General features: G+C 44.6%; 1 protein-coding gene and 1 long non-coding RNA gene across 3 annotated transcripts; both read left to right on the forward strand.

Annotated features, from left to right (window-relative positions):
• The first annotated feature begins 2902 nt into the window (after window positions 1-2902).
• On the forward strand, window positions 2903-5364 carry LOC307221851. Its single transcript, XR_013841568.1, has 3 exons — window positions 2903-2978; window positions 4490-4542; window positions 5312-5364. It is a non-coding gene; the product is annotated as an uncharacterized lncRNA (long non-coding RNA).
• LOC307221849 (phospholipase A2 inhibitor gamma subunit B-like) lies at window positions 5363-8162 on the forward strand. 2 transcript variants are annotated; one of them, XM_079986568.1, is made up of 4 exons: window positions 5363-5428; window positions 6323-6475; window positions 6897-7028; window positions 7950-8162. In XM_079986568.1, exons 1-4 carry the CDS (start codon window positions 5368-5370, stop codon window positions 8138-8140), a joined length of 537 nt encoding a protein of 178 aa, XP_079842694.1. In that variant the 5' UTR covers window positions 5363-5367; the 3' UTR covers window positions 8141-8162. The 2 variants fall into 2 exon arrangements, 1 of the variants encoding a protein (XP_079842694.1); XR_013841567.1 differs by lacking the exons at window positions 5363-5428; window positions 6323-6475 and adding an exon at window positions 6708-6803.
• The last annotated feature ends 1963 nt before the right edge of the window (window positions 8163-10125 follow it).

Genomic DNA, 10125 nt, shown 5'->3' on the forward strand with positions numbered 1-10125 from the left:
GGGCGCAAATCCATGGGTTAGGGGGCACAAATTACTTGCCTTGCCCCGGGTGCTGACAACCCACGCTATGCCACTGACTCCAGCTGACACCAATCAAGCCACTCCTACACACTAAAGAAAAATTCTGGAACCCTCTTTAAAGCTTCCAGGAACTTTTATCTGTTTCTTAAAGAATGTTTTCCTAACACTCAGTGGGACAGATTTTTAAGCAAACACGCATGGATCAAACTGTGCATGGTTTAAACTGTAAGCTCATCCAAGTGTGCTCAGGCCTGAAATCTTACACATATGCTGTCCCAGTCCAGTTGGTGAGAGCACACACAGGAATCTGCAATCCTCTTAAACTGTTAAAAGTGGGAATTTAAATCCCATGGACTTCTAATGAATAACACTCAAAATGCTTATTCTGATCTGCTGAATTTCTGCCTGCCTGTTAAAGTGACACTAACTCTGCCAGTCCCAGGGGCGGGTCTAGTCTATTATTATTATTATTATTATTATTATTATTATTATTGAAATTTGTACACCGCAGTCACAACATAAAACCACAAAATATATAATAAAAACAAAAACAACCCAATAACACAAACACCCCACGCCAACACATTTTAAAAGGGCACTAGATGTCAATCAGCCAAAGGCTGATTGAGGAATGTTTACATGCTCAGTGTTACTTTTGCATTTATATACATGATGATGGAGAGCGCACACACACATGCACATGCACACACACACAAAGGGGATTAACATAGGCAACACACCTACAGCTCAGGTATAATGCCTGCCTCCTAGCAATTGAATTCAGTTGGACAGCACACTAGGGCTGCAAAACGTACAGGTTTCCCCAGACATATCTAGGATTCAGATGTCGAAAATGGTGTCCAGTATTTGGATGTTGAAAACAGGGGAATTTTGGTGTACGGATTTTCACTTTTTAAAATATCAGCAAAATGTCAGGCAAAACCCAGGTGGATGGCAAAGCCATGGAAAAAGCCATGGAAACAGCTCAAAAAGCTTAAAATCACTCGAAAAGCTTAACAATTTGGGTGGGTTTCTAAAACAACTTTGTGGGTGTCAGGAATTTTACTTTTGGAAATATGGCAACCCCAATGCTCACACCCTTGCAGTGCTTCAAAGCCTAACACAAACATTTATTTAGAACCTCAAAAGGAGTTAGTTAAAAAGCTTAACGCCTTATTCACAACAGCAGCCCAATGGAGTTTGCCAGCCTTTTAAAGACCCGCAAAGCTTAGCATCATAGAATTGTGGAGTTGGGAGATCCCCACTCAGCCACAGGAGACCTTGGGCCACTCACTCACTCACTCACTCACTCACTCACTCACTCACTCACTCACTCTCAGATGAGCCTATTACACAGGGTTGTTGGCAGGGCTTTTTTTTCAGCCAGAACTCACCAGATCTCAATTCTGGCACCTCTTAGGTGGGTGCCATTGCCATTGCAAGAGAACGAGGGAAGTGTTTGTGGTGTTCCTTCACCTCTTTTTCTAGAAAAATAGCACTTCAAGAGACATGCCCTCTTCATTCTCCAGTGATGGAAACAAGAGACATTATTACAGTTAAAGGATGCACTATTGGCAGGCACAACCACCTGAAGAGGACCAGAAAGAGAACCAGCGAGAGGAGTGGCCTGTGGAGAGGACCATGGTCTCGGCTGGGTTTATTGCCTAACCTAAGGAGAGTCCTGAGGACCCAGGAATGAGGCCTGGAAGCCAGCATTTGGCCCTCAAGACTGCCTGGAAATGAAAGGCAGAGTTTATAGGGGCGTTGTTTTAGACATCATGTTACGAATATGTGGGCACATGTACACATTCACACATTCAGAAACCTGCAAGAAGGATTCAGGCATTAGAACTCTCTCCCTCTCCTGTGTCTTCTAATACCTGGTCTTAAGAAGTATTACTGCCTCCGATCATCAGGGCAGAATAGAGCCATCATGACTTGTAGCCATTGGTGGCCTTCTCCATGAATTTGCCCATTCCTCTTTTAAAGCCATCCAAGCTGGTGGCAATCATTGCGTCTTGTGGAAGCGATTTCCATCATTTAACACTGTGCTGTGTGAAGAGGTACAGTCATACCTCGGGTTACAGACACTTCAGGTTGCGTTTTTTCAGGTTATGGACCCACCAAAACCCAGAAGTACTGGAACAGGTTACTTCTGGGTTTTGGCAGTCGCGCATGTGCAGAAATGCTGAATTGCAACCCGCACATGCGCAGACGCGCCGCTGTGGGTTGCAAACACTGTGGGTTGCGAACGTGCATCCCGCACGGATCATGTTCGCAACCCGAGCATCCACTGTACTTTCTTTCGCCTCCCACCAGCTGATCCAAATTCCACCAGCCCTTAAACTCACGAAGCAGTTCAATTTGTTGCAGCTCTTTTCCTTTGCTATATAATGAATATAAGTATTCCATCCGATGCAACGTCTCTCGGTTCTTCGTTATGGGGATATGGGCAAAAATGTGAATCAGAAGCAGAAATGTACAGATTCATCTATCCCAATCTTCACATGAATCTGGAAGTGATATATCCAGAATAAGGTGTGTCTTTCTACCTTGATGACATCTGGTTTTTGTACCTTGGTTCCCTCCCACGCCATTGTCTCATTTTATTTCATTGCTCTATGCTTGATCCTTATGCTATGTTGCACTTCATTTTTATGGGGATTTTAAAAAAAAGCTGTTTGACCCAACTGAACTTTGTTCTACCATATTTTTATGGATGTATGTATATTTAAAAACCTTGAGTGGTGAACGGGTGGAGCAATCGTGGGGAATATCAAATTGGTGCTATCATATATAGCATGAAATGCAAATATTTCTTGTGTGTCGTTCCAAAGCCTTTGGCTCTTACATAAGGCAAGGTATTCCAGAATAGATGTGCCATAAGTGACCTTTAGCAGCCAGAAGAAGACATCCTGATTGAGAAGCAGCTGCCCTGCAGTCCTTCACAACTTGTGGTAAGTCACATACTACATCTGTTTTGGAGCTCTAGACTTGGCAGACTCTTAGATCACTTTTGCACCATCTGTTCAATGCCACTTTAAATAGTCATGGGTGCCACCAAACAATTCTGGAAGGTGTGGTTTGTTAAGGGTGCCGAGAGTTGTTGGGATACCCAACTAGAGGTCTCCTAGAGCTTCAGTTTTCAGAATGGTTAAGAATCAATCTGCCTTCATAGAGAACTCTGAGATGTGTCGCTCTTGGAGGGCAACAGAGGCACTCCTAAAAACTCTCAGCACCATTAACAAACAACAACAGCTCCCAGAATTCCTTGGGTGAAGCTGCAACTGTTTAAAGTGGTATCAGAGGGCTTCGAATGGATGGTGTGAATGTGGCCTAAATCTAGAAATAATACTACTTTGTATTTCTGAGAAATGGCAATGTTCTGGAAGAGCGGTTACCACTCTCACGGTTAGGTTGCTATTTATTTTATTTAAGAAAAGATGTTTCTTTCCTGTGCCACTGAAAGAGGAATGAGGGACCTAGGGTGATATATGAAAACTAAACAAAGCTAAAACTAATATGTAGCTATAAACAGATTAAAATTAAATGGTTTAAAAGAACATTAAATGTTACAGCCTTGGAAGAATAGGAGGGTAGGTGCCATGCTCTTTGGATGTGAAAGGGGGCCACCACTGAAAAGTCCCCTTCTGTTGCTGCTACCCTCAAAATGAGGGGACGCTCAGTCTGTCTGTTGAAGACAGAGAAGCCAATCAGGCAATTTTTGCTGGGCATGTAAAGCACACTTCTCCCATAGAATCCTGGCAACTATAGTTTGTTAAGGGAGCTGAGCATTACTAGGAAAACTTTAACAAACCACAGTTACCCAATACTTTGCTGAAATCAAGGTGTTCCCATGATCTACCACATGAGTAACACTATCTAAAAAGGAGATGAGGTTGATCTCACTTGGTTTACTAATGCCAGCCCCTGGTTATTAGGAGTGTGTGTGTGCGCGCGTGTGTGTGCACGCGCACAACACACATATACACACTGCTCTCGGATGGAACTGAGAAGAAAATGGCAGCGCACCTGACCGCTATGAGCTCCACTGGCACATACACTGAGCACCTCCACATGACAGGAGGATTTTGATAAAATATGAGGTGAGCCATACAGCCTCCCTGGATTGATTTGGCTCCTTAAATTGGTTGCTTGTTAAGTTTGGGATTTATTTATTTTTTTAAAACTATTTGTTGAAATGGGGGGGGGGCGAATAATTTAGTTTTCCACACACCCCAATATGTGCTCGATCCCATGAACTTCTCAAAGAATTAATTGGCCAGGAGATTTGTATCTACAGTGTGCAACAACAGGGGTGAAATTCTACTCAGTTCGTGTTTAGAAACCAGTTTACCTAATTTACGTTCCCTGAAGCGATAGGAATAAAAATGCAGCTCTCCTTCAAAATTCACACCAGGCTGAAAAAAACTGTTGCACTCATTTCCACCTGTCATTTCTTCCCCAGCGCCATGCCGGCTCTCTTGGGACTTCTTGTCTTTTCTGTGCTTCTAATCCCAGGTAAGCAGTCGTAATCTTCTAGGGCCAGTGTGTGTTGCAGTGGGATGCTTGGGAGTAAAGGAGATCCAAGCTGGGAAATCTGGAAGGGCTGACCGGGGTGGAAACCAATATACAGTGGTACCTCGGGTTACATATGCTTCAGGTTACATACGCTTCAGGTTACACACTCCGCTAACCCAGAAATAATGCTTCAGGTTAAGAACTTTGCTTCAGGATGAGAACAGAAATCGGGCTCTGGTGGCACTGCAGCAGCGGGAGACCCCATTAGCTAAAGTGGTGCTCCAGGTTAAGAACAATTTCAGGTTAAGAACGGACCTCTGGAACGAATTAAGTACTTAACCCGAGGTACCACTGTATCACCTTCAAGCTGGTGAGTGTTGCGTTACACAGAGCCGGAACAGCGTTGCACTTGACACCACTGGCGGAGGAAGAGGGGTGCGGGGGGAGCGCACCGCCCCTGGCAGCGCGATCCTGGTGGGGTGCCATCACGGCTGCCTCTCTGCCCATGCTGGGCGCCAAGCCATGCCCCCAGGACGCATGCCACGCCCCTGCTGGCAGGATGTCACATCCCTGAGGATGGCGTGCCATGCCCCTAGGATGCATGCCAGCCCTGCCCCTGCCTTCTCTCCGCCTCCCGGTGCTGGCGCATGAAGCTCCACCACTGCTTGACACACGTTTGTGGGATCCTGGCCCCTTTTGCAGACGATAACGTAGAATGATGTGTGCACATGGACCTTGCTTAGGAAACCTTGCATCTTCTCTCCTTCAGGTGACTCCTTGGAGTGCGATACCTGCACAGGGCCAGGCTTGAACTGTACAGGCAAGATGGAGAATTGCAGTGCTGCTGAAGACAGCTGTGCTGTTACTGTTCTTGAAGCCACAGTAGGTGAGTGAGAAGGATCTCCACCAAATTCAGGCCATAGGCCATAGGTTTGCAAAAAGGCATATCGAGATGCCTTAGTTGGAACCAGGCCATTCATTCATTCACCTGCAGTGGTGACTGCTTAGATTGCTAGCAGCTCTCGAAATGCAGCTTTGGAATGCTTTGGACTACAACTCCCCTCACCCCTCACCATTGGCAGTGCCGACTGTGGCTGGTGGAGATTATAGTCTCAAAAACATCTGGAGAACACGGGCCTCTAGGTTTTCAAGCAGAGAGCTCACTTTTCCAGCCCTCTGCAGCCTGAGGTACCTTGGCACTGTGGTCAAGGGCTGGCGTCCCTCCATATGTTGCTGGACTGCAGTTCCCATCATTCCTGGCCCTTCACCGTGCTGGCGAGGGCTGATGGGAACTGTAGCCCAGCAACACCAGGGGGACAGTGCGTTGTAGGACTCTTCCCTAAACGCTTATCTAGGAGTCCTCACAAGGGAGCTGGTCCTGGAGGAAGAACTCTGAGGGGAGAGATTTAGTCAGGCAAGGCCTCCTTCCAGCTGTCTTGCTTCACCCACTAGTCTCTGCTTCTCAATTTGTATTGTATTATTTGTATTGTATTATTGTATTATTTTATGTACTGTGGCTTGCCATTGTTTTATTGATTATGGTTTAGAAATTATTTATTGTAACAGTTAAGTGGATTTCTGTTCAACTGTTATATGTTGATATTATTATTATTTTATATTATCCTAATGATTGTTGAATGTTACTTTTGAGGTGTAGGTTGCTTATTTTAAAGTTATGTTTTGCGTTGTTTTTATGATTTTAGCTGCTCTGGATACAAATAAAATTATTATTATTATTATTATTATTATTATTATTATTATTATTATTCCTTCTCTGCAGCTCAGTTAACAACTCAAGAAGTAATGAAAGGCTGCATATCACCTCACATCTGCGGACTTGACTCATTTTATCTGAATTTGGGCAAGATGATTACTGCCAGAGGAACGGCTGTCTGCTGTGAGGGGAATGACTGTGCATCTGTTTCTCCTCAAGGTAGGTATAGTTTTGCTCCCATCCTCTTTTCCTGCGCTGTGCTCCAGAGGCCAGGTTGTGCCATGGGGGGGGGGTGAACATAGGAACATAAAAATGTTTCCCAATACCTCAAGGACCACCTGTCCCCATTTGAACTGACCATCCACGAGAGATGGCCACCCAAACTCTGCTTGAAAACCTCCAAAGGAGAGGCCAAACCTCACTGTGATGACATCTCTCACTTGCCAAGATAGAGAAACTAGCCTACTGTATGGAAGTAAGGCTTAGCATTCATTGCTCCACGCACTTCTCCTTCAGGCCCCATCTACGACTGGCATGTGCACCCCAGGTGAGAACACGGTCCTTGGGCTGGAAAATGGTCCCTGCCCCCAGTATATTTGCTTTTCTGACAGTGTCTCTGATTTTTCTCAAACCCCAATAGTGCCACCAATCAGCAGTAAAGCCAATGGGAAAAAATGTCCAGCCTGCTTTTCTCTATATCCCCCGTGCTCTACAGAGGAGGCAGAGTGTACAGGAGAGGAGGACTACTGTCTGGATGCAACCATCAAATCTGGTAATTCTGATAAGATCTGCTATGCTGATATTGCTGATTAGACTCCACCGTGGGAGCAGGGCCGGGGCGGGAGAGTGCTAGAGTCCTGTCTGGTCAAGTTGTGTGGGATCAATTCCAATCTGTTACCTCCGAGGATGTGGACAGGCTGCTTGGACGAGTGAAGCCAACCACCTGTCTCCTGGATCCTTGCCCATCCTGGCTTATAAAAGCTAGCCGGGAAGGACTGGGCGATGGGCTTCGTGGGGTGGTGAATGCTTCCCTCCGTGAGGGAGCCTTCCCAGACCCGCTGAAAGAGGCGGTTATTAAACCGCTTCTTAAAAAACCATCTTTAGATGCGGCCACGATGGCCAATTATCGCCCAGTCTCAAACCTTCCATTCTTGGGCAAGGTGATTGAGCGAGTGGCTCTGTTCATCTGCTTGCATTTTTTTAACCCATTTCATGTTTACTTTTTACATGAAATGTGCACATTTGATGTAACTCTTCAGGGTTGTAGCCAATACAGTGGTACCTTGGGTTACAAACACTTGGGTTACAAACTCCACTAACCCCAAAGTAGTTGCTCCAGGTTGCGAACTTTGCTCCAGGATGAGCCATTGAAATGAATGGGCATGGCTAACTTAGTTCTGTTAATTTCAGTGGGTCTACTCTGAGTAGAATCCACTTGGAAACAACACATACTTTTCAATGAACTCACCAGCAAGAAGCACATTCCGTATGTGTTGTAAATGCCATTCAAAGTCCAGAGAAATGCATAAAATCTGTCTGGGAGATGTGTTCTAATAATAATAATAAAATGTCCAGGAGCATCAGGTTGGCCTGACCCCTTGTGAGAAATGAACTGAATGAATTCCTAATTGTGAGAACTTTCCCTTTTCCTGGTTTGTGGGTTTAAACTGTAGTCTCTGCTTTCCATCTCCAGGTGTGAATGAAATCATCGTGAAAGGTTGCACTACCAAGTCTTTCTGTGCAGTTGTGCAAGAAATGATTGGAACGCCCTTCCATGCTTCTGAAACACTAAATGCTCAATGCAAACCAGCCAATAAGGCTCCATCATCGAGATTTCCCCTTCTGGCCCTGTTGGGGCTTCTGGCAGTGAAGATCCTCCTCTAATGAACCCCCTCCTATTATTCAGCATCATGGGAGACCTTCCTTTCCATGTTCTTCTCTATATTTGGTTTTTCAGAATAATTTGTTTTCCAAGTTATTTTACTGAATTGTAATGAAGCATGGGAAAAAAATAAAACAAAAAGAAATGAGAACAAGCTTGTCCATTGAAGATCTGTTGGTCAATGAGACTTAGCAGAGACGGAGAACCTTTTTTCAGTGATGAGTGATGTATTTCTTCATGACAGCCTTCAGGGGGGTGGGGTCACCAGCCAGTGGTGGGCAGGGCCAAAGGCCAATGTTTGTGGAACAAATACTTTCTTTTGTGAAGTAGGCAATCTTCCAACCATAGGAAAGTCAGAGGTTTCTATGTACAGAGACACACAATCTTCATCTTCCATTGATGCAAGTAAGAGACATTATGAAAGTGTAAGAATGCGTTCTTATCTCCCTTGTGCTAGAGGAGGTGTGAAAGTTTTGCTATTGGATATGTGACACAATTTCATTACATAGGAAAGCAAAATAATGAAGGGGTGTACATTATATTGGAGCAAAGCAGTGCACAAAATCAAGAATTTGAGACATGTGGCTTCTGCAAGAGTTAAGCTCTCCCCTTCAGAAACCTGTGCCAGCAAGGAAACAAAGGTCTCTCATCCATTCATTTGGTCCCTAGTCCAGCGATATGTAGGTCCTTGAGATTACCTTAGAAGCGATCTTCACTGTCTGAAGTCTGATTCCTGCTTATAGGAAGTTAATAAAGAGTAAACAAACCTTCCTGGAAAAATAGAAACATTTGTGTTCTGATCTTCTCTGCAACTATTAGGATCAGGAAGTTAGCTGTTCTTTCCAGGTCCATATGAGATAGGAGCTTGTACGAAGGTCACAGATCATGTGGGGAGGCCTTTCATATTAAACTTATGTCAGCTGCACTAATACCACGATGCATAGAAATAAACCATGTAAAGAGTATAGACTACCACCCATTGTTTTAGTGTTTTTTGGTTTCTATGGAAGCCGCCCAGAGTGGCTGGGGAAACCCAGCCAGATGGGCGGGGTACAAATAATAAATTATTATTATTATTATTATTATTATTATTATTATTATTACACTTGCCTCTATGAAGGCAGACATGTGGACACACTGTATATTTGCTAGTGAGATGTCTAAAATGGGGCAGACTAATTTGACCATCTATGGCCATATCTATCTGCTGCTGTAGACAAGTGCTTAAGCTGAAGCCCCCCAGATGCTTTGAACCATAGTTCCCATCAGCCCCAAGCAGCACAGGTGATGGGAAATGCCACCCAAAACATCTGGAGGCTTCCAAGTTGGATAATGTTGGGCAAGACCCTTTGGACAATGCAGGCTCCTCTCATCTCTCTCTGCTCCTTACGGCCAAGAAACTAGCCTATCTCACTGGACATCAAACCATCTATCCTCGTGCAACCCCTAAGCCCCACCACATATTTCTTCCCCCGAATCTTTCTACATCTAACCATCTTCCCCACCTTTCATTCTCAAAGGTACTTCCTCTTCACATGTGGTGCAATCCTTTAAAGAATTTTGTCGTTGTTGTTAGGGTTGCAACATTGACAACATTTATCTTTTGCTAGACTAAGGTGATGTAGTTTTGTTACTAGCATGCTTCCAAGCCTGTGGCGGTTAGGGGAGGGGTGTTTTGTTCTGTCTTTATGGTAGAATTTCTTTATGTTTATGTTTTAAACATGCCATAAGTCACTTGGAAACCTTCAGTTAACAAGCAACTGGCAATTTTAAATGGTACAGTGGTACTTTGATTCTCGAATGGCTTAGTTGTCGAACAAATCGGTTTCCAAACGCCGAAAACCCGGAAGTAAGTGCTCTGGTTTGTGAATGTTTTTTTGGAAGCCAAACATCCAAGGCAGCTTCCAATTGAGTGCAGGAAGCTCCTGCAGCCAATCGGAAGCCACGCCTTGGTTTTTGAATGGTTTCAGGAGTCGATTGCACTCCC

This window comes from Podarcis cretensis (genome assembly GCF_951804945.1).
Source record: "Podarcis cretensis genome assembly, chromosome: 8".
Lineage (NCBI taxonomy): Eukaryota > Metazoa > Chordata > Lepidosauria > Squamata > Lacertidae > Podarcis > Podarcis cretensis.